General features: G+C 32.7%; 3 protein-coding genes across 7 annotated transcripts; 1 reads left to right on the top strand and 2 right to left on the bottom strand.

The window, feature by feature from the left end:
* Positions 1–1211: 1211 nt before the first annotated feature.
* Positions 1212–11272, top strand: LOC137810510 (SNARE-interacting protein KEULE). 2 transcript variants are annotated; one of them, XM_068611840.2, is made up of 21 exons: positions 1212–1609; positions 2806–2864; positions 3314–3395; positions 4296–4374; positions 4885–4935; positions 5030–5126; positions 5232–5264; positions 5913–6038; positions 6146–6337; positions 6416–6499; positions 6588–6686; positions 6768–6844; positions 8149–8245; positions 9126–9251; positions 9415–9510; positions 9646–9765; positions 9848–9925; positions 10239–10423; positions 10648–10738; positions 10834–10923; positions 11022–11272. In XM_068611840.2, the coding sequence occupies exons 1-21, from the start codon at positions 1537–1539 to the stop codon at positions 11073–11075; spliced, it is 1989 nt and encodes a 662-aa protein (XP_068467941.1). In that variant the 5' UTR covers positions 1212–1536; the 3' UTR covers positions 11076–11272. The 2 variants fall into 2 exon arrangements, 1 of the variants encoding a protein (XP_068467941.1); XR_011080910.2 differs by having other exon boundaries at positions 1242–1609; positions 9841–9925.
* A 1126-nt stretch (positions 11273–12398) lies between these two features.
* On the bottom strand, positions 12399–16381 carry PHR1 (photolyase 1). 4 transcript variants are annotated; one of them, XR_016518414.1, is made up of 9 exons: positions 15976–16381; positions 15159–15508; positions 14840–15080; positions 14552–14709; positions 14440–14476; positions 14140–14198; positions 13389–13983; positions 13224–13295; positions 12399–12968 (listed from the first exon to the last, which is right to left on the bottom strand). XR_016518414.1 is itself a non-coding variant. In XM_068611839.1 (9 exons), exons 1-9 carry the CDS (start codon positions 16291–16293, stop codon positions 12780–12782), a joined length of 1506 nt encoding a protein of 501 aa, XP_068467940.1. In that variant the 5' UTR covers positions 16294–16381; the 3' UTR covers positions 12399–12779. The 4 variants fall into 4 exon arrangements, 2 of the variants coding, with proteins under 2 accessions (XP_068467940.1, XP_090154316.1); XR_011080908.2 differs by having other exon boundaries at positions 13389–13532; XM_068611839.1 differs by having other exon boundaries at positions 13389–13470.
* A 5025-nt stretch (positions 16382–21406) lies between these two features.
* Positions 21407–24026, bottom strand: LOC137809927 (Putative thiol-disulfide oxidoreductase DCC). The gene is given in 3 exon segments (XM_068610987.2): positions 21407–21627; positions 22448–22615; positions 23846–24026. Coding segments are annotated over 3 exon segments (570 nt in total).
* Between the last annotated feature and the right edge of the window lie 3939 nt (positions 24027–27965).

Raw genomic sequence — 27965 nt, 5'->3', positions numbered from 1 at the left:
TATCTAATTAGTAACCAAGGTTTTTCTACCAAATTTAAAATGTAAATAATTGGTAGTTAAAGCCTTAGTTACTAATTAAATATCAATTTAGAAATTATTTTATCAATAATAGAAACCATTTTGTTTAGTTTTTAAATGGTCTCTAATTTAGTTACTATTACAACTAATTATTTTGGTCTCTAAAAATTGGTTTCTACTTCATGATTTTCTTGTAGTGAAATGATAAATATCAAAAGTTAGTCCATGGCTCAATTTCACACTTTTTAATTAATTTTGCCCCATTTTCCATTTATTTTAATTATTTAAAAAGATTAAAACCAGTTGTAGTTTTTTTTTTCAATTTGTAAAATGTTGCCGCAAAATAAAAATGATTAAAGCGTAAGATCTAAGTTTTATTTTAAAATAAATTTTAAATAAATAAATATTTAAAGTTCTATAAATAAAATTTAATGGTAATTTTTTATTTTATTATACAAATATCTTATTTAGCCCACATTTTTAATACTAGGTTGTGGTTCAGCCCACATAGTTCATCTCACATTATCATCCTAATAGATGTGTAAAATGTATAATAATTTAAGTTGCGTATATAGAAGTAAAAATATGTATACGATTGTATTATGAAACTAAAGAAATGTTCAGTGTGGATTATGAGTTTACTGAGATGTTGGATATATGCATGGGAAAAGATTATTTGTATATCTTTAAACATGTTTTGTCATGGAATAAAAAATATATATTGTTATTAGGTAATTGAAATTGATGTAACAATTATATTTTATATATTAGAGTGAAGATTTGATAAAGGTAATAGATAAGTTTGCTTTGTTTTTTCCCCATAATAGTTGCTTTCTGGTTGGATGTTGCTAAAATCACATTTCAACACTTAACTGACATTTAAACAATGATTAAAATATATATTTAATCATAATTTGCTAATTTATGGAGTATATTGTTTACATTTTTATAGAATAAATCAAATTTGTTTAATTATTCTTTACTTTTTCCAGGATAGAGGTTCACCCCTCTTTACGAAACTTTATCCTTTTTAAGGATTTGAGTGAGTAGAAAATACTTTGATTTAAAAACAAGGTACGCTAATATAAATATTCTGCAAAATTTAAAATTAATCACGATTTCAATAATTATTTTCTAATTAATCTACTAATCACATTCCTCTGGCCAAATCCGGAAAAGAAAACTCGCCGAACGGCTAGCCATTTGGAGCTTCCATTGAACTTGGGATTTTTGACAATTTTCCAACGCGTCGTGACTAGTCATTGATGCGTTTTTAATTTAAAAAAATAATAATTAAAAATAAATAAATAAATATAGTGCATGGGTATTAAACTCTTTTCACATTCAAATTAAACTAAATCCTTTTCTCCTTTCGTTCGTTCTTGGTGGAAGCGTGTTGGTGTTGGTGCTGGTGCGTACGCTTTTTCATCGTGAACAATCAACGATCCGTGGCTGTGCTCGTCGTCTCTGAAGCGATCAATCAAGCGTGAGAGGGCGGCATAGCAGAGCAAAGCAAACATGTCTATGTCCGATTCCGATTCCTCCTCTTATGTCAGCGATTGCAAAAGTTTCAAGCTAATTAGCCGCGAGCGTAAGCCCTCTTTTTCTCCTCCTGATATTTCTTGTCACGTTACTCATCAATGATTCGTCACGCCTTTTCGACTTGTGCCATTTCGTTACTATTTTCAACACAATCTTAGTGTTCAAGTTTATTATTATCATCTTTGGCGCATGACTTCTACTGCTCCGCCTTTTATCAGCCACATGATAAGCACGTTAGGGCAACTGGCTTATGGTTTCGTGCATTGAGTTTGGACTTTGGAGTGTGGTTTTTAGGTGCTTATGGCTGGAATGGAGTGATTGAGTTTTCTGGGTGATTTTGGTTCCGTTGCCTATTCCATGGGTGCTCAGCTTATGATTATTTCAGGGTGATATGTCATTTGTATGCTCCACGATGGAAATTTTCATGGCATGCCTTCATCAATTTTTATGCAGACACTATTTCATAACATGTTCCATCATTATCTATCTAGAGAATTAAGGTAGAATTCGTGCACCTGGTGTGATGAATGGCTTCATCTTTGTCTTTGCATTATTGAGAGATTTCCTTCCCAATGGTGTGAGAGAAAACACCACTGAGAGAAACTCTGCCTTTTATCTCACAAGCTTACATTCAGTGTATCATTCAACAAGCAACAAGTGAGTAGCCCAACTCATTATGGGTCATTCACATCGAAAGCTCAATTACTTAAATTCATCATTTAAGTACCAGGATATCAATTTCTGATAAGTATTATTCAATAATCTAATAATATTATATAATCAAATAATGTTAATTCATAAAATAAAAAAGATAAACTCAGCATAGCAGTCAAAATGCATGTGTTCCCCCCCTCCCTCCCTTTGTTCCATAGGTTATATTATTGTAATTCACTTTGCTTTTTCACTTATATCTTTTGTCCAAGTAAATAGAAGGAAAAAGAAGAGGGAAAGTTGCACGATGGATGAAATCACTCCGAATCATTTCATAGTTATTTAAAGACTCATCAGATCAATTTGTTACTGCACATGTCATGAGAAGTTCTCTACAGTTAGAATTTTAGAATTTAGCATCATAGCCAAATTCAACGTGGCACTGTTTTGTAATAGAATTACTTATTTTTGGATATATTTCCTAACCTTTTACCAGTATTGCAATCTTTATGGTTTTCCTCTTGTTCCTTTTAAATTTTAATTGGTTATGATCAGATAAACTTGATTAATTTCTGTTTACTGACTTATTTACAGGATTATTACATGAAATGCTGAGGTCAACAAAAACAGGGGATTCCAAATCAACTTGGAAGGTATATGATGCTATTTAGTTAAATGAATCCTACCTTGTTTCATTTATCTTTCCTCTGGTTACAGAAGAAATGAAGGACTCACTCTTCTGTACTATTTATTTAAAGTTTTGTAGTTTACACTCAATTATATAATTCACATGTCTAAAGTGCTTGCTTAATTCATTGGAACTGGGATCGTCATGTGTAGTATTTCATCAGTTCTCTCTAGATATCTATACTAGTATGCACTATACTCCATGGGCTAGATTTCATACAGTAAATACAGGTAAGATACACATGCATGTTGTAGTCCCAAGTATAAATAAAACTCACATAGGTGTAGCCCCAGATTTAAACATATTTTACATCTGAATGAAGCATTGAAGGTAAATTAAAGAAGCTAAGTACAAGGTAATAGTTGAATTTATTAATTACCATCTGATACTTGTTCATGGTTTACTTGCCTGCAGGTACTAATAATGGACAAACTTACTGTAAAGATAATGTCTCACTCGTGCAAGATGACTGACATCACTGATGAAGGTGTTTCATGTAAGCAATCATTTTTCTTTATACCAAGAAACACTGAGTCGTTTTTCTCATAATTTTCTCTTTTTTAGTGTGCCATGTTGTAACCTCAAATTTCCAAAATAGGGTAATTATTCGCATCCCATCCTCTTATCACCCTCTTCTGAAAAGACTATAACAGTATGGTTGGCACCCATTTTGTCTTCGAGAATTAAATATCCTCAAGAGTTTGATGCTGGTTTTCTTCGTTTTGAATATGAATTAATTGTTTTCACACTGACTAAACTTGAACTGTCTTGTTTATTAGCATGTCCTAGGTATGTCAGATGTTTTAGTACCTTCTAATTGTCCTATTAAAATAAATAATTTTCATAAATATTAATAATTTAATATTGACGTCAGTCGATATGGCAATTTGTATATTTAGTTTTATTTCTTGTATAAAGAGTGAGCCTTTGCAGAATATAAGGATGCTGCATTGTGATCTGGTCTTCATTGGTTCTAGTTGTGGAAATATCCCCTCTGATCACCTAACTGAGTAGGGTAGTAGCAGATTAGGTTGTTTTGTCTTTAAAGGAGGCATAAATGCAGATAATTTATATTTTATATCTAGATTACTTAAAAAACCTACTACACAAAGCTACTGCAAGCATTTTTAAGTCACCAATTATCTTTGTTTTTGCTTTTGTCTTCTTTTATGGATTTGTTCAAGATGCCGTATCCTCTTTTGCTCATTCTTTATTACTACTAATTTTATCAATATAAAACTCAACTATATAATAAAGTAGAACACCTTTATGCATTGATTTATGATCACCTTTACAAGGTAAGGTTATTTACGTAATGGTGGGAACCTCGTCCATTAGGCCTCCAATTTTTAGTTCCTTTGTTATATGTTGTGAAACTTTGCTTCTCTTTTTGTAGTGGTTGAAGACATATACAAGCGAAGGCAGCCATTGCCCTCCATGGATGCCATATATTTCATCCAGCCAACCAGAGAGAAGTAATATATCTGCTATTTGCTTTTGGTCGTATTGTAGTACAATCTTTTGTTAAGTATGTAACTAATGTCATCGTAAATATGTAGTTTACATAAAGCATTTTGGGGAATATAATTCTGTTGAGTTTTGAATTTGTAAATCTATAATTGTTGTTTTTCTTCTAACTTTATTTACTTCGAGCTCTTAAATTCTCTATCAAATAGCTTCCCTTTTATTTTATTTTTATTAAGCTGTGTATTTAATTCTACCTTATGTTTACTTTCAAGATGTCATGAATTATTTCAGTAGTTTTTATTGGTATTACTTTTTGCTCAGTACAAGTTACATGATGATGCATTACTTTGTCTCTCTGACTCTCCAAATTATTCATTTATAATTTAATTTTATTGAGTAATTAATATGCTGCATCCTTTGACCATGGAACAATCTCATTTAGCTTTGATGTGGAATTTAGTTATCATTCCTTTTTGAGTTGGTCCATATTTTGTGATTTTCTCCATTTTTATTTGCAGTGTAATTATGTGCTTGTCAGACATGTCTGGAAGGACACCCTTATACAGGAAGTACGTGGTGATCATTATAATATCTCCCTTGTCTGTTATTCATCATGGCTTCAACAACTTATTTGTTTTCAAGTCTGTTTCTGTGATCTTGTAGGGCATTTATTTTCTTCAGTTCAAGCATTTCCAGAGAATTAGTTATGGATATTAAGAAAGATTCAAAGGTGTTGTCTCGATTAGGTGCACTGAGAGAGGTGGACATTTTTTTTGTTTCCAAGCTATGTTGTGGTTGAATTCATAATTGTGCCCAATTGACATTTCTTTTGTGCTTTCCCCCCTCATTTGGATGGCACATGCAGTTGAATTTGGAGTATTTTCCCATAGACAGCCAGGTTTGTGGCTTCCCACTTGTACTTTAATTTATTTCATCTTCTATCTATAATATGTCACTTTTTTTTATTATGAATATAATCATATTCCTAAAGCTTTGCTTTTAACCGTGCCAAATAACTTCATGTGACAGGGTAGGTTGATAATAAATCTCAAAACTTATGACAAGTGTTACTTGTTTTGGTCAATTTTCACATAGCCATGAATTAGATTCAAGTGATGAATCAAAATTTCCTTCCCGCTAAATTAATTAGAATCTATTAGCTGTTGAAGGAAATATTTCCCAGGTATAAACAAAGACTGTGCTTGAAAAGACTGAATAGACTTAGCTAGCTATCTATGCCGAATTTGCAGATTTAGAAGCATGATGTAGAATAAATTTAAGTAGCATAGAAATAAAAGTTTTACAGCCAGTATGAAGATTAGGAAGTCCATCTTTGCAAATGGGCAACTTTGACCATTCATGTGTATCTTCTATATTATTTAGGAACTCAACTCAGCATTCATGAACTCAGTTGTTGAGATCTTTCCTTTTTGAAAATCAATTTCCAATTTTTCTTGTTAGGAATTATTTATTATTTTCTAATGTCATCATCATTCCATTAATGGATGCCTTCAATTTTTGTTTTTTTTTTGTCATGTTAATACAGGGTTTCATCACAAATAATGAAAGGGCATTGGAGGAGCTATTTGGGGATGAAGAGAATAATTATAGAGGTGTTACATGTTTGAATGTGATGGCAAAACGAATTGCTACAGTTTTTGCATCTTTAAGAGTATGTGAATAGTGATATTTGACAAGGATACAAAAAGTTGTCATTGTTTTAAAACTTTTCAAACATGTAATTATGAAGTCTTACGAAGCATGTAAATATCTTTTAAGGAATTTCCTTCTGTTCGCTTTCGTGCTGCCAAGTCCCTAGATGCAACCACAATGACTACTTTTCGTGATCTTATACCTACAAAGCTTGCTGCTGGAGTCTGGGACTGCCTTATGAGATATAAAAAAAGTATTCCTAATTTTCCTCAGACAGAGACCTGTGAATTGCTAATTCTTGACAGATCTGTTGATCAGGTATATTAGCTCCATTTTTTAGTCATCAACTTGACAGACAGTCATGTTTACATTGAGGATATTGTTCTGATTTTGTAGATAACTCCTGTGATACATGAATGGACTTATGATGCCATGTGTCATGATTTGCTGAACATGGAGGGAAACAAATATGTTCATGAAGTAACATCCACAATTTCCCCTTCTCTTCTCATTCTGAATTTTTTGTGTCAACTCTCGTGCCTAAACAAAATTCTACTGTATTTTTAAGGTTCCTGGCAAATCCGATGGTCCACCAGAGAGGAAAGAGGTTCTTTTGGAGGATCATGATCCTATATGGCTTGAACTTCGCCATGCTCATATTGCAGATGTACATTCCTGCTTTTATGCCTTCACTACTAAACTAGATTTAAGTGACATGAATATCTTCTGATGTTGATGACCATGCCAGGCTAGTGAACGGCTGCATGAGAAGATGACCAACTTCGTTTCAAAGAACAAAGCTGCACAAATACAACATGGTTCAAAGTGAGTGATAACTATCTTGTGATTTCTCAGCAATGACATTGTCATAGAAGAGAATTATTGATGCTGAACTTAATGGTTTAGTTATTATCAGAAATTAATTATTTGCCTAATTGTTTTAATTTGTATATTTTCTTTTATGTGACTGTATGGTTTGACTAGTTACATTCCACACTGCGATATGGGATTGACACTTAGCCCGTTCATGGTTTGCTCCGATATTACATATTTATTTACTCGAGTTTTATCATCCATTTTGTAACTGCTATTTATCTTTGAGAAGACTTCCAATACTTTCCCTTCTGGTTTGAACCACTGGGATGAGACAAAGGAGAAAATCATTGATGGCAAAGTGTTGATTTTTTGTTCCATGGGACAAATTAATTTGGATCAAAGCATAGTCGGAAACCGAAGTTAAATTTAGCTTCCACTGCTGCTTATGCAGTTTTATATTATAATTTAAAGGAAAAAAACTTGTGGCCGGCTTTATGATAGTAAAGTAAACCATTTGGAGCCATTTTGTATTTTACCATAGGGGACAAGGAGAACACGGGTTAAACTACTGGGTGGGGATAGTGTAGTTACCCTTCGTAAATGAGAATCTGAATTTAATATCCATCTTGGATATTTGAGTTTTTTATGCTCAACGTAATATGATCAATTCCTGCTCATTAATATCGGCCATGTTGGAAAGAAACTTTGTTCCCCTGGATGGTGAGTCAGTGGTTTTGTTTATCTGTGGCTATTGAATATTTATTCTTACTCTAACCTCCACTTGCTACTTGAACTTTCACAAATATCTTAGTTGCATACCATGTCTACTTAGTGTATGTCCTGCATAGTGTATTTTAATCAGTTTGAGCTTCTTTAACTGCCTGGCTTAAATGTAGCATTGAGCTCCTCGACCATGATAACAGATGTTCAAGAACCTTTATCCTCCTACTTGATCATCCAGTAAGACATTCAGCTTTTGGGGAAGATTTTGCCATATTGCCCTCACTATATAGTAGTTAAATTTTTTAGCACTAATTTTGGGGGGTAATTTTATATTAAAAAATTCTTTTTTTTACCACTGGGATTTATTCTTAAAGGATTGCAAGGATGCCATGTATTGTTTTAAACTCCCTGTTTTCTATTGAATCATTTAAAAACAGTGCTTTTGTGTAAAATATTTAAGTCCTTGATTGGTAATTAAAGGTATATTTTTGCTGTTTAGCCATGCCTAAATTTGCTGTTTGGTGGAAGTGTTTATCTATTCATGTAGTTTTCATCATAACAATAATAATTTAACTGTGTTGTATGTATAGAGGTAGCGGTGATATGTCAACAAGGGACATACAAAAGATGGTTCAAGCACTTCCACAATACAGTGAACAAATTGACAAGCTCTCCCTCCATATAGAGGTAGTTCTTTTGTAATGCAATTCTTATACTGCTTGTTTTTCTTCTAATGATTATTTGATATGGTTTGCACAAGTAAATGTGCTCTCAGTACTATGAAGCTGCCTAGAAGAGGTATTCTACAGTTAGAATTTGTCCTATAGGAGAAATCGTTTTGTATTCTGGTAATGCCAGATTTTTAATTGCCGGATTGGGTAATCATTTTAGTTCCGTTTTCCCTTTTTATGACCTCCCTGCTTAATTATGCAATATTATTGCTTCTGTCATGATTCTTGCTGATAGATGATAGAATAAATGAAATTTTGCACTTGAGTCGGTTAGATATCTCTGAAAGTTAATTATTTTTTTTACAGTTGATTAAGATAAAAGCTAATTGTTTGTCAATGGATATAATAAGGTTAAATTAATTTCAGGTCATGACTGATAAAAATCTACTATCAATTTTGGATAAACTCAAAAAAAATGAATCAAACTTCTCAAGTGAAATTAACTTTTGTTCCTTTACTTTTGAAGTTATATGGGAAGGCTTCTCAAAAGTTGAGGTGAATAGGTTTATTGACTTGGGGGGAAAATTTAATTCATATTATCTCCTTGTTTTCTTCTCCTATACTTGCTATTTGAAATTTTTTATCTAAACTAACCTTATTCTACATGTCGCTATGTACTTGAGGGGTATCGTTTGTTTCGTATGGATTACAGGGAACCAGCTGATTTAAAAACATTGATTAGAACACATTTACAGTTTTAGTGGATAAGGGGGCTGTTAAACCCTCAAGTATATAGGGACTTGTAGAATAATTTAACCATTAAGTAAGACAGTGAATCTGATTATGATCTGGGGTGCCAATTTCCGCATAATATAAACAATGGCTTCTTCGTCCAGATTGCAGGAAAGATTAATAGAACCATTAGGGAGTCAGAATTACGGGAACTTGGCCAACTGGAGCAAGATCTTGTTTTTGGAGATGCAACGACAAAAGATGTGATCAAATTTTTTACCACAAAAGAAGTAAGAAATTCCAAGAGGGAAAAGAAATTAGGTTCCATGTACCTAATAAATGCTTATATCAAAACGAGAAAGCTTTTCAGTATTAGATGAGTTGTGTGATTAGACATGCAACTTTTGCGCTGTTTCGTCTTTTAAATTTCCTACAAATGATGCATTTGTGCAGGATATAACCCATGAAAATAAGTTGCGCCTGTTAATGATTCTTGCATCTGTTTATCCCGAGAAATTTGAGGGAGAAAAGGGCCTGAATTTGATGAGGGTATGGTTTCTTTCTTACTGGGTACAAACTTAATTTCCACTTGCTGTTCATTTTTTTATTTTAAAGATATGCTATAGACTATTCCTATCAACTGCAATGATGTTATCCAATTTTTACCTTTCATGTGATTCTCAGCTAGCAAAATTGACAGAAGAGGATATGAGTGTTGTGCATAATTTGAGAATGCTTGGGGGACAACCAGTTGCCAAAAAAAGTGTAACATCTGCTTTTGGTCTTAAGTTTGAGATCCGTAAGGTAATGGTAGTAATTTCTTGATGAAGAAAATGTGGTTTTCAACGTTACGTTTTGTATGAAAAATGTTCTTTTAAGTTGTCAGAAGAAGCGCGCTGCAAGAAAAGAGCGTCCTGGTGAAGAAGAGAAATGGCAGTTATCACGCTTTTATCCTATAATAGAGGTACAAATTAGGTTGATATCCGCATATGCATTCATTCACCGATGACAATTCCACCAATTGGATATCATTAAAATAAAACTCGAGCAGTAACAATTTCATCGAGAGTATGCTTCATTCCCACACTGTCGTTCTAACTATAATTCTCACTACAAATATGTGAAATAAGCAGACAGCTATTTACTAGTTTTTCTTTATGATTGTGCGATGTAAAGAAGAACAAGGCAAACTCCATTTTCCATATGCTAACCAATCTTTAATTTATAACAATCTCTTTATGATGATCCTCGAATGTGATGACTGAATTTTTATTCAGGAAATCATTGAAAATCTCACGAGAAATGAATTGTCAAAGGAGGATTATCCATGTTTGAATGATCCAAGTCCATCTTACCACGGCTCACCTTTTTCTGGGCCTGTAAACCAAAATCCTCACTCGATGAGATCAAGACGAACACCAACTTGGGCTCGACCGCGAGGTTCTGAAGATGGATATTCAAGGTTTAATTTTCTTTCCTCATCAGTACCCAGTAATCTAATGAGATTAGTTTTTTTTTACTCTGGCTCTCTGGTCGGTTATTCCCCTCACTTCTGAGTTGTGTAGAGACTTGTTTAAGCTTGCTATTATTGTAGATAATAAGTTGGGAAATACCCGTCTCTGTTGAAATTGTCAATCATGAGGTGACTTTCTCATGTGTAAATTTTATATTTTTTTGATGCCACAGCGATTCGGTGCTTAGACATGCATCGAGTGATTTCAGGAAGGTGGGGCAACGAATCTTTGTATTCATTGTCGGTGGAGCAACCAGATCTGAGGTTTGATTTGCATATAAAATGAGCTTGTATCATTCAATATCACCCCCCTTGCCCCTCTGATTCTGGTCTGATGCGTTTCTAATTTGAATGCTCAGCTTAGGGTTTGCCATAAGCTTACCGAAAAGCTAAAGAGGGAGATTATTCTCGGTTCATCAAGTATTGATGACCCTGAACAATTTATTACGGTACTGAAGTTTTTACCTTTTTTTAATGCAAAATGTAATCTGTTTCTTAATCGGGAATTGTCTAACCGTTCTTCCATGCTAATTTTCCTCTTTTGCAGAAATTAAAGATGATAACGACGCATGAGCTTTCATTAGATGATATCCAGATATGATGTTAAGGACTTGAACTAGAAGATGAGCCTCCGCATACTTGTAAATTATATTTGTGTTGTAATCTCGTAGTTTAAGCATCATGTTATTATTCTGTAAAAAAAAATATCATGTTATTACAAATTATTTGGAAATTTGATATTACAGACTAACATGAATAATCTTCATTGGTTACTGATCAGAATAACTTCAATTTTCAGTGGATAGACTGATTTAGACTAGAAACTAGTTAGAGAGCCCTTTGTTGTAAATAATAAATACTTTCAACTTACTGGAATGCTTTAATGTTAGATAGTTTTAAGTTTTGGGTTAAATTATATTGTCAGTATTGTAAAAGAAAAACAATAAAATGCTTCCAACCATTAATATAGCAGTGAATTATCATATGCAATGTAATAAGTCATGAAGTTGTTAAAACATATTCTTTTAATTTTTATTTTATTAACGGAGGATATACTTATTTTTCTGCTGCTCAAAATACTACTTAATTCTCAATTATACTAAATCTTAAAGTAGGCATTATTTTTGTGCTACTGATCAAAAAGCACTTTTTACATCAAGGCAAAAAGTGTCTACTACATGAATTGTAGCAATAGTAGTGAATTATGTTATGACATGGTAAGAGTAATTATGCTGTCACGTGCTAATAATAATGAAATAATTATAATATAATCATAATTATAATAACTAGCTAAAAAACAGAATGAGTATGTTCAAGGTTTTAAAAATTAATTCGAGTTATATTATACACTATCATTACAATTATTAAAAAATATATTTTAGTAATATTCTCTTTTGTGAAATACATAAGATATTGAAAAATAAATTTTAATATTTATATTACTTATAATCCATCTATTCTTAAAATATATAAATTTTATTTTTGCATTTGGCGTGTAATTTATAATTTGACTGAAAACAATATTAAAAAAATAATACATATTGGAAAATTTGTATGGAAGAGGAAGAAGAGATAATTCTGTACTATAAAGTAATGATGTATGTAGTGCATATTTTAAATGGAATAATTTATCTTTATTACTTTTTCTACTATTGTTTTAGTATAATATTTAAAAAATATAATTAAGGAGGAAAGAATAACGACATAGAGTGAAAATATCTAATTAAATAGATATAAATATCTCCCAAAATATTAGAAAAAATAATACATGCTTATTCAAATATTTAAATATTTTTCAAACTAGCCTCTCAAAGCAAATAGTAGATATGATCGCTGGGACTAAATATATGAATTTTCATTACTTTAAAAACTACTCAAGTTATTTAATTACTTTAAAAGACTATTAATATAAAAAAGATAGTAATTCAAAAACAACATTAATGGTTTATTATTTCTTCCCATAAAATTATTTTGAAAGTAACGTTCACATTGAAAACACAACAAATCAAGAATTGTTTGCAACGCCGTATTCAAAACTCCAGGCAAATTAGAAGATTAGAAGACTATTCCTGCTTCAAATATCATCGTCCAAACGACGGCAACTTTACTTAAATGCAAAATGCTAACTACATACTTTTCTATACACTATTATTATTGACCAAAATTTATTGAAAATCATCAAATATTTTCTTATAATTGTATGGTTTCCAATAAATTTCAAGCAAATAATAGTGTTAGAAAAGTATCTTAAAGAGCGCCGTACTAACATTCCTGGCTAAATACATAATATGCCTAGCATGCTATTTCAATCTTTAGGATCACAACTGCGAAGAACTTTCTCCTTTTGAGATACCAAGTTTTCAGCCTTTCTCTTTTTAAGATCACGAACTAATTTATTGACATATGCAATGTATTTCTCGACATCAAATTTTCTTTTGCAGCCTGCATAGTTCATATAACGAATTTTCCCAAAAACGGGTCGCTCCTTCCACCCCTGAAATGCATCAGAAGAATGTAAATGCCAAAACTCGGAATTTTAGAAGAAAATTTAACAACTCTGCTAGGTTTTCATGTGATCAAGCAAACACCCAATTCTCAGTTCATTCGATTTTCGGAAAGATAAAAAGGCAAGATCAAATCAATTGTGATGAACAAGTAACAGCCTCCAGGAACAAAACACAATTTACCAAAACCACTCTTCCTCGACATCTAAATTAAATTGTAACGAATGAGAACAATGCAATCGAACCTGATCATGAACCCCGCATATTGACCACATGCAGCCAACATAACCATTTGGATCTCTCCCATCTAATTCATACTGCAATCAGTCAAAATAGAGGTCATTTTTTACAAATTGTAACAACCTTCATTTCATGAAATCACATACGTTAACCAAAGTCATGCACATTACCTTGTCATTTAAATATAGAGATATCTCAAGGGCTTCTTCAGGTCCTCGTGTCCACTCAAGTATCTTCTTTGCCCAATACATTCTGCACAAGGAATGTAATATTGAGGAAACAAAATAAGGCTCCCCTTGGAAGCTAGCGTTATACTGCAAGAGATATGGTGAGTCTCTGATAAGATATCATACTGCATTATGCGAAATTGGTGATAATATTCCACCAATGAAATAGAATTCCAGGAAAAGACTAAAATAAAATATTTCTTAGATCTGAAGGATTTCAGCATATCTGTGAAGATATTCAGCATATGTTGTAGTCTCTTTTAATGTAAGAATCGTTCATACTATTTCTCTACCTTCAGACATGCTACACACAAAAACTAGGAAGTGGTATAACATCAGTTAGTAAACTTCATGACACACGTTATGAGTTGTGTTTTCCTTTTTCGGTCTATTATTAGCTTTCAAATAATGGTGATCATACTCTTATTTAAATTTTTATTTTTGATGTACTGAAAATCATTCTTTAATATGCACGACTCGCATGTTTCCTCTCTCCATAATGCAGGCTTATTAATCAAAGAGAACCTATGAAGAAAACCTGCATGGAGAAAAAGAATAACGAAAGGAGAAGAGTTTATGGGATTGTCTTCTTTGCATGACAACATGAATAATAAACTTAGAATCAGAATGTGCAACATCAGATACTTCGAAAAGAAACAAAATGGAGAAAAGAATTCATCAAGAAGCTACATACCGCATAAAACCGTGCATTTTCCCATTGTGAACCATCTCCAGCTGAGAAGCATTCCAGAGCTGATGTTTGCCAGAAAACAATATATTGAATATAATACATAATTAGGCAAATGAGAATAAAATAACAAAGATTTAGAAAAGCTGAAGCGTAACAACGCATCAACTATTAATATAGAGGCATTGAGAAACTTAGAACTTGGGAAGTAGTAAATTATTCTGTGAAAGAAAGTGCGAGAATCTTTGAAGGTTTCAGGTTGTTGAGCTGAGAATATAATTATTATCCATGAAATAATTGGCTTACAGGATCAGCAGTCTGTGCCTTCTCCAATTGCTCCCTCCTGAAAAAGTCCTAAAACTATTAGAGCTGCAAGTAAAAAAAACAATAGAGTTGGAAACAGACCAAAGTGACTCACGAGTAAATATGTTCACGCTTATCAGTGGCATGTTGGATTAAGGTGTTCTGAGCCCAACCCCATGCTCCTTTTATTGAATCATAATGGGGCTCGTAGAAGCAATAGTTATCAGCAAGCTCTCTCCGCACAATCAACTCCTCCAAGAAAGCATCAATTGCCTTTAGATCACAAGTTAAGAACAGGAAGTTACTAAACATGGGTATAAGATGTTTGTCTGTTATCACCATTTTGGGAAAGAAAAGAACATCGAGAAACAGAAAAAATTTAGTGCAGGGCAAGTAAACAAACTTGAGGATGTGAATTTCGCCGCTTACGTGCTTCCAAAGCACATCGCTGAGCAGATATCTGTCCAAAATGCAAATAGGGAGATAAACCAGAAAGTGCATTGGGGTTGCACGGGTTGTTGCGATCTAGGGAGTAACCTTTCAACCTTTTAGTCAAGAATCCATTTTCACTTCCCATCAACACTTCCCTTGCCGCAATTTCCCCCGGCTCACACCAATCAACTTCAGGAACCTCAGCTCCTCTCCTAGTAATTTGACAAAAACAATCATCAAGTCAGGGTCATCATATCCCCATGATTTGCTTAACTGCATACAACACTAACCTTAACACGTCAGCAATGAGATCATCCCAATCAACGGAATGGTTCTCGGGAAGTACCCACTTCCTAGTTGGTAGATCAACTTCGACGTCAGGGAAATCTACGAGATACTCAGAAAGCCTTTTGTTTATCTTTGTCCTGATTGTCTTAGCACTGTACTCCAATTTATCAGAGGCAACCCAAAGTGGCACAACGTTGTGAGCGTCCACTTCATGCACCGTAACCGAATCACTTACCCTCTTGCAAATCTCTTCTTTACACCTTCGTACTTCCCGCAATGGTGAGAAATCCGTTACCAAAAGTGAAGCTCCACATTCTCTAAGAAACTTTGGCACCGTCTCCTCCGCCTCTCCCTACAATAGAGTTTGAAAGTAGAAACAACATCTTGGAAGAGTTAAGACCTTGTTTAGTTAAAGGTCTCTTACAAGGGATAAAATTAATTAGTTCGTGTACAAATTAATATCAGCTTTTGAAGAAATTAGGCAAAAATGTTTCCATAAATTAGCTTCAACAGAGGGGACCACCACTGATTGTGTTGATAAAATGTGAAACTATTTTAGCTTAAGCAGTGATCTTGAGTTCGAGTCTTCATATGCAATAACTTGGATGAAATGTTTTGTCCTCTACGGTGATTCTACCAAACTCGTGCATGATTCTTTCGAATGGAATGTAGCTAAACAACTTCTGCAAGCGGAAAAGTGATACATAAACTAATTCTAACTTGAGTTTCATTTGAGAGTTAAAAAGTTGATGGAGACCTAAATATTGTTTATAAAAACTATCCAAACAAAAGCGAAACTCGAATAACTGTGCAAGATACCTGGAACAAGAAAAATGGAATTTGAAGAGTATGTTGCATACGGTGGCACAATTGGCGCAAGCCCCTGAGCATGAACCCTAGATGACGGGATTTGGCGCCGAGAAAGCTGTTGAAGAGATTGAAAACAACGGCAACGGGAACGTTGGCTTTGTTGGCCTCTGCAACGGCGTGGATCAGAGCCCAGTTGTCTCTCACCCGTTGATCTCTGAACATCCAGTACACAACTGGACCCGAACCCGCTTCTCCGCATGAACCTTCTTTCAGGGTCCGAATTCGACCTGCCTGAACCGTCATCGGCGACGCTAATTTGGAAGCCATCGTGTTCGACCCTGCGCCTCTACTCCACAAGTCTTGGAGGGAAATTCAACAGTTCTATGTATGGTTTCAAACCCACCTACGTGGCTCCACTCTCTCTTTGGCACGTGTACAATGCTATTTATTATTATTCTGTTTGGGCTGCTTCTTCCTGCACCCCGTATGTTCTTTAGGCAACCCCATAAATTTCATAATTCCATAAATGCACTTCAGTAAAAAAAGTTAAGAAAACATGAGGCATTGGTTGTGGAGGTCTTGAAGTTGTTGGATGTGAAGAGAGTTTGAGTGTTGAAGGCACCATTGATTGTTCTGCTGGTGGTGGGTTGTGTTGGTGGTTGTTCGTGGCAGTCTGAGGTGAGTTTTTAGTGTTGTGGTTTTCATCTCTATGTTATTCGTATATGTAATTGTGGTTATTTTGGATTGGATAATTCAATATATTTACTACATAATCCATAAACATTTAAAAAACCAATTACCTTCTGAATTAGATAATTCAGACTCCAACTCGTATCCGTTATTCTTTCTTCTATATATATAAGCTCTTTTACTCTTTGTACCACAACATCGTTTATTTCATTTTTCTTTTTATTAATGAAACTTCATTTTTTCTTTCTCTCTGCTTTATCTTTTTCTCGACTCTTCTACAATCTTTTTTCTTAGATTCTTCTCTTTATTGTGTAGTTCTTATTTATGAGTTTATTCTTCGTAAGCTTCTTCTCAATCTTGTGATTATCTTTGTTAATATTTCCTAAAGATGAAATAATAGAAAAAAAAAATATTTTAATTTTGTTCCTGCCGGCTGACTGAGAAAATCTTCGTGTGTGGCTCTAACTCGCGAACAAGGACTCCTTCTTCTTCAACTTCATATCTCCGCCTTACGTCGCCGTGAGTACTTGAAATGAAGTGAGCAAAGGGGCGCCCTCGCGACCGTTTGCACTCCGACGATCAAGTCAGCAAAGCAAGAAACATCAAAACCTCCGTATCGGAGAACCGTAACTGAATCGTAACTAACTTTGTTCTCTCTTCCTCTCTGAGTGAGTGTGTAAACTGAGTAAAAATGCGCAACTGATAGAACGTACCTTAATAAACTTTCAGTGCTCACTGTCACGTGTCCTTTTGACTTAACCGCCATTCCACGTGGAGGGCCTTACCACGCTGTAACCCAACTTAGGGAAACTCTAACGTGTAAGTCCTCCTTCTCTGGAGTGCATCTGGCGCGAGGGGTGACTACCTGGGTGCCAACACATGCGCCCCAGCTCACTCGCCCTGGGAGTGTATCTGCCTTCCTCTCGTACCATGCACATGGTTCGCCCCTGGGTGTGGCCCTCTCCTGTCGTATCTGTCCCAAGGATTCTCCAGAGGTGGCGTGGGTACTTCACGAGGCAGGCTACCCCCTACTGATATTGGGACTATGGCCTTGAAGCCACCTTTCTCTTCTCTTCATTACTGTTCTGAGGTACCGGGACCCGATGCCTCCTCGCCCGTACCGTGACCTCTGATTGTGTCGCCCCCTCCACGGTCTTCACTACCCGTGGGTATCGGGGGGTGACATCAGCGACGCCTCAACATGGCGACACCCACACCTAGCGACGCCTACTTATGGCGACGCCCACTTATGGCGACGCCCAAAATGGTCAACCTATTGACTTTCTCCCTTGAGGCCCTTGGCAGGTCCCACCACGTGTTTGACTTTGACTTTGACTTTGACTTTGGTCAACGCTCGGGGACGGGACGGTACAAATTCAAGTTTGGATGACTAATGAATTACATTGGAAATCATTTTTCAAGACATTGAGACACATGAACTTGACGAAGTTACAACTTTCAATATGCATGATTTTGTCCACGATCTTGCACAATTTTTTGCAGAAGAAGTTTGTTACATTCCTAACGATAATTGTGTAACTATTTTATCATAGAGAATCCAACATCTATGATATCGTAAGTATTCATACATGAACCTAATTCAATCCAGTTGCATCAAGTTAAATATTTGAGGACCTAGAGTTTAAACTGACCTACTTTCCTTCACATGAAGTACCTATGGAAAGTCAAAAGTGTACTGGAGGTTAAAGAAGTAAACATATTAATTAAACAACCAGATAAATTGTGGTTGTCATGAGACAAAAATGAAGAATCTGGATTACAAGAAAATGTTGAGTAAATTCTTGAAGTGTTTCAACCTCAGCCAACAACTTCAAAGTTTGACTTTGGTAATATATAAAGGTGTTCGTTTTTCACAATAGATGTCAGTCCTGCTCTCAAATATTTAACTTACTTAAAACTGGAGGATTGCAAAAGTTGTTTACAACTTCCATAGTTTGAGAAACTACTCTAAAAAGTTTAAGAATATATAGCATGATTCATGTAAAATACCTGTGTAAGAATGTGATGGTATAGTAGTTTTCATGGTTCTAGAATATTTTGTCACACTCCAAGCTACCAAACCTAGAGAGGTTATAATGGGAAAATGGGGGAAACATGTTCTCATGTCTTTCCACACTTGAAATTATTTCATTGGGTAATTTTTGGACAGATGAAGTTGCTTCAAGGGTTGGACTCTCTCAAGAAATTAAAAATTGATTCAGGTAAAAAGTTTGTTTACTTGTTTTCAAGATTTGTGGATTATCAAAGAAAAATATTGAAGATTTTATATTGACTATAAATAAATTCAATTCATACCTAATATATAAATAATTTCAAACCTTATTTGAACCTTAAAATATAGTTCATATTCATGATGTTAACTTTTTGGTGAGTAGTATGATTTGTGTGGAGGTATACTTTAATATATCCATGAAAATCATGTCAGCCTAAAAAGAAAAGGCATAGTTTTAAAATTTGAAAGAATAAATTGTGTTGGTCACCAAATTTTTGAATTGTAATGTAGTTATTAGGCTGGCAAAAGTATAAATAGGTATATTGAGTACGGGTTACATGGATAATTTTTTTTTCAGTGGATTAGATAAAAAAAAATACTCATCAATTCAATTTATTAAAAATTGATCTAATCCAATTTTATTTAATAAAAAATTAAATCTATTCATTAACTCTCTTTTTTTTATTAATGAGTATCTAGTCTATTACAAACTTTTTATGGATAGATACCCAATTCATCTACAAGAAAAATATTCTCTAAAAATGTTAAAATAAAATTTTGAAGTTATATGTTTTAAAAATTTGAAATAATTTTTTTAATTTATTATATTGATAAGATAATTTATTATTTTTTGAAGAATAATGAATGAATAATTGTTTTTCTATAAAATTAAATGAATAATTTTGATTCGATTATTTTTTAATTTTTCATAATGGAGGAATTTAATTGTGAATTAATCGAATGAATAATGGAGAAATGAATTGGTATATAACCCATAATATTGCGATGCAAATTTTATTGCCAATATAATAACTTTTCTCAATCACACGCCAAGACAGAAATGTTCTTATCCAAATACCACTAACGGTCTGCGTGTGCCCTGAGCCCTGCCTGAGGTTTGCAAAAGCCCAACCCAGGACCAAGTTCTGACAGCCCAGCCCATCCACTCTACAATTTCCCCAAAGTAAGGCAAATTCTTCCTACCCCAACATTTTTGAAACTGCATATACACTTTTAAATTTAAAAAAATCAAAAAATGTCCTTCAATTCTAGAAGACTGCTTTTTCCTGCACGTTATTCTCTCATCTTCATACATTTTACATTTTTGTATTCTAAAAATGTCCATATGTAATATTCTTAATTTTTTCTAAATTCGTAATTAACTTTCGAATTGTATAATCTGAAAGTTTTTTTTCATATACATTATTAGTTTCTAGATTATATAATTTTGAAGTTTTTTCTAATACGAAATTAATATCTGGAATATGTAATCTAAAAACTTCTTTTCAGATGTGTGTCCGAATTACATAATCCATAAGCTATTCTCAAATCCAGACTTTCAAATTATATAATCTAGAAGAATACCATTTTTTTAAAATATATTTTAGATTACCGTAAACTATTTCCGAATCCAAAATTATAATCTAGAATATATATAATTTTTTAATTTTTTTTACAGATTTTATAAATCTATGAGGGTGGCACAAGGTATTCTCACATTTTGTATGGAGGTGGCACAAGAACTTATAGAGATGTAGGAAGAAGCAGTAATTCTAGAAATAAAAATTTGGAATTAAAAAAGTAACATTGTTGAAGTTGCATATACATTTTTAAAATTCAAAAAACGTCCTTCAATTCTAGAAATAAAAATCCGAAATTAAAAAAAATATTCAGAAAAATACATTCAGAATATGTTATTATATTCCAAAATGAAATTCAAGAATAAAATTTGAAAATCAAAATCTCACTCAGAAAAACCAATTTAAAATACAAAAAACATATTTCAAAATAAAATTTAGAAAACAAAATCTAAAACGTATTTCAGAAAAAAGAATTCCAAAATTCAATTTTTTTAAAAATCCAAATTGAGAAAAGTATTCTAGAAAATGAGTTCAAGAATGTATTTTTATCGGTATACCCCTATTGTTTAATAACATTTTTGTCATTTATTGAGTACAAATTGCCCCAAAGTAATTGGGACACACTTACACCCTTGTGAAATGAGAATTTTTGCTAATTGGCCTACTTGTGAACTAAAATTCAAATTGTTTATGACATTCTTCTTCTAATGTGTTATGTGACATCTTAATGAAACATTACACACAGTAAAACACAAATGATATATGAGAGATTTCAATAATAATGTTTACTTAACTCAGTATTGGTAACATCAGAATATACAACCAGCCCTTTTTATTCTCTTTGCTGCAAAAAGTGTAAAATGTGGTGCATAAAATTACAAATCAATTTGTGATACAACATCATCTAAAGAGTCGCGAGAATGGAATGAAATATCTAACTCAACATTGATATTTATGTACTTCTCAGGAATGGTATTGCAGAGTACACCGAAAATGTTGTAATTTGAACAAGGATAAGTGATTTTGGGTTAAGGACACTATTTGCGAAAGCATTTCAAATTTACAATCTAGCATTGTCAAAGACAGGAAGATAACAGAAGAAAAAAAAAAGTTGTAAGTGTAAATTGTGGCTGATACCTTTAGGTAGCAGCTAAAACTACAAATCTTGAGCTCGTCTCATCAGTTCTTCCCTGTCAATGAAACGCTCAAGCAGATCTTTCTCTCGCAAAACCAAATAACCTTTAGCCCTACCTAACCATTCATATCTTTGTTTTGCTGCAAAATCATAAACAATATCCCTTAGAGGAGTTGGAATCACCCAGAGTGAGCTTAAAGCAGAGTAAGGTGGTGGTAAGTATGACAGTACTCGCAATGCAGCTACAGATCACAACTCAATGAGATTGACACACAAAACAAAATCACATAGAAAGAGCAGTGTGGTGAAATATAATGTCAAATGCTCATATGAAGAATTAATCTAAATATTTATTCTAGAATTTGTTCTAAACATGATTCAGAGTCCACTTGTTGTTGGCAAGGTCACTCTTAATTTAGATTAAGAGTGACATTCATCATACCACAGAATATAGACTTCACCAGAAAATTTATAGGTTAATGACTTTTAAAATGTTTGTAGTCAGAGAGTTCAATGGTGACCGAGTACATAAAAATATGAGGATTATCATCAATAATCGAGATTTTACTTTTGGACAGAACAGTGTGAACTGCAGTTTCAATCTGAGATAGTTACTATCACAATAGGGTGAAAGAAGAATGAGATTATTAGCAACTGCCCAAGCTTAAACTTCATTAAATATGACATTAAAATAAAATAACTATCTGAGTGATCTCACATTCTCCAGACTACACAAATGGTGAAAGCCTTGTGAGCACTAGGCCACTCTTTCTAAACACTATGGAACATTTCTGACTCCATCACTTGAACAAAGAAAGAAATTTATCAAGGCTAAACTGAATTAGTAATATTTAGTATCCATGTGCAAAGACCTAAAGACCCAAGATACAAAGCAGATCTCATATTGGTCCTTCCAAAGTTACTACAAATCTGGACTAATGCTAAAGCTTTATATACGCACATATGTATGCCAAAACTACTATGCAGTAAAATAGTCTAAAGAATGTGAAAAACAACAGCAAAATGGATCTATTCTAACCAAATGAGTGAGAGCATTCTAACCAGTGGATCCTTGAGAATATTCATTTAGGCCTTCAACAAACAACATTCGATGTAGGACATCCTCTCGATCAAGACCGCAAGCTCTTAAATAGGGCTCAGCAGCATCAGACTAAACACAACAGAATTTGATCTGTATGTCCTTATCTGCTCTAATTACCCATTTCACTCCTGTCAACACAGAATTATCACAACTCTTAAAATCGTGGACAAGCCTACCATATTTTAAAAACATCAATCAAAGATCCAAATCCTCTTTTCCGTAAAATGCCAATTAATAATTTTGTAACCTCTAGTTTCTCCATGTCTATGTTATCTTATCCAACACCATATAGATAGTTTCCTTCCCACATCTATAAACACAAACTCAATAAATTATTATTGGAAATTTTTATATATTTTATTTTAGTCATATTACTAGTTGATGTGAGGCAAAACCACCACCCTAGAAGTTGCAACTAAGACAGCTCTCAAAGAGGCCACAACTAAGACGGGGCTAGGAGTGACCGCAGTTAAAGAGACTTTCCTACAATTATTCTTTAGTCTTTTTAAGACAATGCCCCCATAAAATGAAAATAGGTTAGTTGAAAACTCACTGATCAACTGAAATAACCCACCAAGTTGGAATTCATTATCAGATCCTAATATACAATGCAAATGTTCAAAGGATGAACAACAAGGGTCAGCAATTGCTCCGACATCATCTTATCATCCTCAATCCCTATTACATGGATATTCAAATTGTCATCTACCATGGATTATGTATGGATACCAATTAAAGTCAACTGCATTCTTCAATTCAACGCCCGAGTTAAGAATACTCTTAGCAATTTGTCTCTATTTGAACGCAAGGAATCTGAGTAAATTAAACTAAATCATTACAAACAAAATACAAGAGGCACCATCTAGCATTCAACAAAGAAGCAAAGTGATCAAAACTCCAGACTAATAAATACCATAAAACATACAAAGAAAAATCCACCTCACACTGAAAGACAAAAAAATAAACTTACAAGAACGCGATGAAATTCCAAAAAGAAATGGAATATTATGGTCTGTGCTTAGTGACAGAAATTTTGGACGTGATTTATACTGCAATGTCAAGATTTTCGGAGCCTCCGAAACTATAATTGCGGTCACATCAAATGCATGTCTACATAAAATCTCCCTCAACTTCGAGGATCGCAATGAAATTAAGACCCTACAAGCAATTTAAAATCTTGACTAACCTAGCAAAATGCTCAGTTCCCAAATTTTCAGAATCTGGGAGCATCCCCAATAAGAAAGGTGGAATCTTTATTCTAACCAAGGTAGCTAACAAGCAAAAGCACGAGTTGGATCACACGAAACACGACACCCCCATGAACTAGATAGAGAGTAATGACAGTGAAGAATGAATACCTTGGTGGCAGAAGAGGGAAAGGGCGTCGTACAACAGAACTCTGGGCTGAAGCAGAGTGGGGATGTCGCCCTTCCACCTCGAAGAAACAGAACTGAAACAACGCAATCCATTACACCATCCTCTCTCTATTGGCGCCTTCATTAAGCTTGTGAGTTCTCTCTTCATCCTAACATTCATCATCCTCCTGCACTGATGGAGGAGGGCCAAGCACAACCTCCCATGAAAGGCTAGACCCCAAGTCAGGAGCGTCTAAGACCAAGCTAGGAGCGTCTAGGACAAGAAGACTTGGATCAAGCTATGAATGGGAGAATGACATATCGGTACATGTTCCATGAAGACCCATCAAGTGTAGCCTAATTTTAATTGGGGTGTAAATAGCATAGCCATGTGGACAAATGTTTATTTTTCTGCACATTAGAATTAAGGAAGAGTTAACCTTGATTAGCTAAAGGTTTCTAGAAGCCTTCACTAATCAAGTTTGGCCATGTGAAGGTTGGAGGACCATGTGCACCCATGTGACCCATGTGCTTCACATTTACGTTACATTTAGCTAGCATTTCATCTTCTATTAGCTTAACATTTACGGTCTCCTTAGCCTATAAAAGGAGAAGCCTATCACTTGTATTTGGAAGATTGAATAGAGTATTGTTATGCTGCCAATTTAGTGCCATACATTACTCCTTGCTTAGCTTCTAGGTTTTAATCTTCATTTCACCACCTTCAAAGGGACTGGCCGAACCTCCCCATTTCCACACTCTTCATGCACCTTCAAGGTCACCACACCTCTTAGGAGGACCTTGTTCATCTCTTCCATTAAGCTTCCGCACCATCTTCCACAAACATCCGAGCTCATAGGAAATCCATCATGCGCTCCCTCTACGTGTACCAAAGTTTCAACCTTAGACTTTGTGTTCAACACTGTCTCTCCTGTTCTAAATAGGCAAATTCAATTACTATGCGTTTAAATATACAACTTTATTAACCGAAGCAATAAATGTTCATCAAATATAAATAACAAAAATCTTGGCAATAAATATTAATACTAATTATTTATAATTTTTTTAATTTTAAAAATTATTTTAAATTTCTTTTATTACAAATATTTATATTTTATTATAGATATAAAGTGGAGGAAGATGTTAAAATATCATCATTTATAAATAATTGGAATCTCCACCTATAAAAGTTAGAAATTCCTTAAAAAGATTGCTGCACATTCTTTACTATATATAAAACAAAGTAAAATAATGAAGAAAGCCAATTGAGTGCACAAGGAAACTATTATATAAAATCTATGATAGATATACACTTCTAGATAAAGAGTTTCGTGTAAAACCATTCTCATGGATGACAAATGCGGGTAATTGAATCGCATAAATAAATAATATTTTTTTTAAATCATATTTTATTTATTTATTATTATAATGTGATTTTTATTTTATTTTAAAAAATAAATTTAAAATACTAAAAAATCCTTACTCATTCATTATTGTAATGTGACTTTTATTTTATTTTATTATAAAATAAATAAATTTAATTTACTAAAAATATAATGTTTTATTTTAATAATTTAATATTAAGAATTTTATTTTAATCATCTAAAAAAGTTAATATTAAAAGTGACATTGAATTTAATTTTAAGTAAAGTCTTATATTTAAAATTTACTAATAAAAAAAGATTTTAATAAGATACTCATTAAGTAAAAATTTGTTAGGTAAAGTCTTATATTTTAATTTTTCAGCAGTAAAAATAAATTTTTTATAATTAATAAAATTTTAATTTTAATTTTTTTTTTACGCGGGCGGGTTCACATGACGATCGTGGTTGGACCATGCCTAATGATTGATCTATAGAGTCTTGAACGATACATTGCCCCCAGCTGAGTCGAGTAGGATAAGAGGTTTATCCAACAACAAAACCCGAAAATAAATTATTGTGTAAGTTATACCTAATGGGCATGTCCTCCCTTATCGTTTTTGTCTTGCTTTAATTATTACTTTACATGCTATTATTCAATGATTTGCCTAAGTTAAAGAAAAACAAACTTATTCATGTTGCATGGAGTTAGACTTTTAAGCAAATGTTAGTAGAGCTAGTTGTTACTGATAAGGTCAGTTTTTGTGAATACCACCTAATAAGGTTAGTTTTGGTAAATCACATCTGATACGGTCAATTTTTGTAGATACCGTATGATAATGTCAATTTTTGTAGATATCATCTGATAAGGTTGATTTTTGTAGATACCGCTTTATAAGATTAGTTTTTGATAGATATCGCTAGATAAGGTCAATTTTTGTAGATACTATTGATAAGGTTGGTTTGGTAGATACCGCCTAATAAGGTTAGTTTTTTGTAGATATTGTCTGATAAGGTTGATTTTCGGTAGATATTCCCTGATAAGGTCAATTTTTGGTCAGTCTTAGAAGATACTTATATGTATCTACCAGCCTTAAAGTAATAAATAAACTAAAATCTCCTCTATAAAATATAGTGAACTTCATAAAAAGTAAAAAATAAATCTCAAGAAACATTTTTATAATAGAGATGGGATATAAAAATCAACTAACTACGAAATCATTTTCTTTTAAAAGAAAATAAATAAATTTTAAATATATTTAAATCAAATTAATTAGAAGTTTTAGTTTTGTAATACCCAAAATTATAACTTTACACATTACAAGAAAAAAAAATTAACGAAAATTATTTAGCGGAGGTTAATATAATCTTAGAAATTGATTTAATTAACAGAGATTTTTTTAACATTCGTTAAGATCCAAAAGTCATTCTAAAACCTTAGCAAAATGATAGAGATTTTTTTAACCTTCGCTAAATTCAAAAGGTTTATCAGCAAAATAATAAAGGTTTCTTTTAATCTTCGTTGAATTCCAAAGGTTAATTATAAAATCTCAACAAAAGAACGGAAGTTTGTTTAACCTTCGTTAAATTCCAAAAGTTTATTATAAAATCTCAGTAAAATAACATAATTTTTTTTAACTTTCGCTAAATTTCAAAGGTCTATTTAGACGGGAAGAAGTTAACGTTTAGACTGAAAATGTAATCAATCTGGTTTAACTCCATTCAAAACCGAATAACTTAATTGGCCTTATTTGATTTATTTTAGTTTTTAATTATGCTATTTTTTAATATATATATATTTATTTGTTTTTTAAATTTACTTCTGAAGTTGTGATGTTATTAATTATTATTTTTTTTTATCGGCAATAATGTTATTATTTATTAAGAACATTAGTTTGGATATTGTTTTTTTTCAACAATAATATTTTAAAATTTGAACTACAAAACCACATTGTATTGAACTTCATTTATATAAAAAGATTATTTTGGTTAGATTTATCTTATTATATTACATATTTAATATATATTTTAATATATCTTTAATTCTTTTGAGGATGAACTTTGACCTCAGTTTTTCTTTTTGTCTTGGCATTACATTTTCATCAGCTCACTGGGTTATAAATTAATATGGCTTAGTTGCTGACACTTTTTCATTTTTGCATATAGTGAGAATAAAAAAGAAGTTTCTTCCTCGCAATATAAGTACAAAATCTTTAACTAATATACATAAAAGATTTATTTGTAAATAAATGAATCTATTTCTATAATTAATAAATTTGTACATATTAAGAAAACCTAAATATAAGTCACTAACATTAAATTTAGTTTTTATTATAATTTTAACGAATTTAACGGAATTAATATTTGAATGATTAAAACTAAATTCTCTAAATTATTTAAACTATATAAATTATTTGAATTATTACTTTTAAACTATATAAATTATTACTTATAAACATCTTTTTTTTCTAATACCATAAATTAGAATATAATTAGTTCAAAACATGTTATATAAAAAAAATTAAAAAATAATTCAATTAATATAAAAATTTAATATAAATTTTTAAAAACAATTCAATTTCTTTTATACAAATCAATTCACTTGATTTGAAATCTTTTTTAACTGTATTATCATAACCATTAGGGAGTCCGAAAGGCAATAATTCAGAACCTTGGATTTCTGCCTTGGTCTCTTCCTCTGATTTTTGCGAAAGGTAATTTTACACAATTATTTTTGCAACTAAAAGCTTTTGAATGATTAT

The sequence above is a fragment of the Phaseolus vulgaris genome, chromosome 2 (genome assembly GCF_051622355.1).
Source record: "Phaseolus vulgaris cultivar YP4 chromosome 2, ASM5162235v1, whole genome shotgun sequence".
Taxonomy (NCBI): domain Eukaryota; kingdom Viridiplantae; phylum Streptophyta; class Magnoliopsida; order Fabales; family Fabaceae; genus Phaseolus; species Phaseolus vulgaris.
This window is presented reverse-complemented; position numbering and strand designations above follow the sequence as displayed.

Coding starts and splice junctions, on each gene's coding strand:
- LOC137810510 (XM_068611840.2), top strand. CDS start 1,537: ATGTCTATGTCCGATTCCGATTCCTCCTCTTATGTCAGCGATTGCAAA. Junction 6,687..6,767: donor GCCATGCTCATATTGCAGAT/GTACATTCCTGC, acceptor TGACCATGCCAG/GCTAGTGAACGGCTGCATGA. Junction 10,739..10,833: donor GTGGAGCAACCAGATCTGAG/GTTTGATTTGCA, acceptor TTGAATGCTCAG/CTTAGGGTTTGCCATAAGCT.
- PHR1 (XM_068611839.1), bottom strand. CDS start 16,293: ATGGCTTCCAAATTAGCGTCGCCGATGACGGTTCAGGCAGGTCGAATT. Junction 15,081..15,158: donor CTCATTGCTGACGTGTTAAG/GTTAGTGTTGTA, acceptor TCAAATTACTAG/GAGAGGAGCTGAGGTTCCTG. Junction 14,477..14,551: donor AAGCGTGAACATATTTACTC/GTGAGTCACTTT, acceptor GGACTTTTTCAG/GAGGGAGCAATTGGAGAAGG.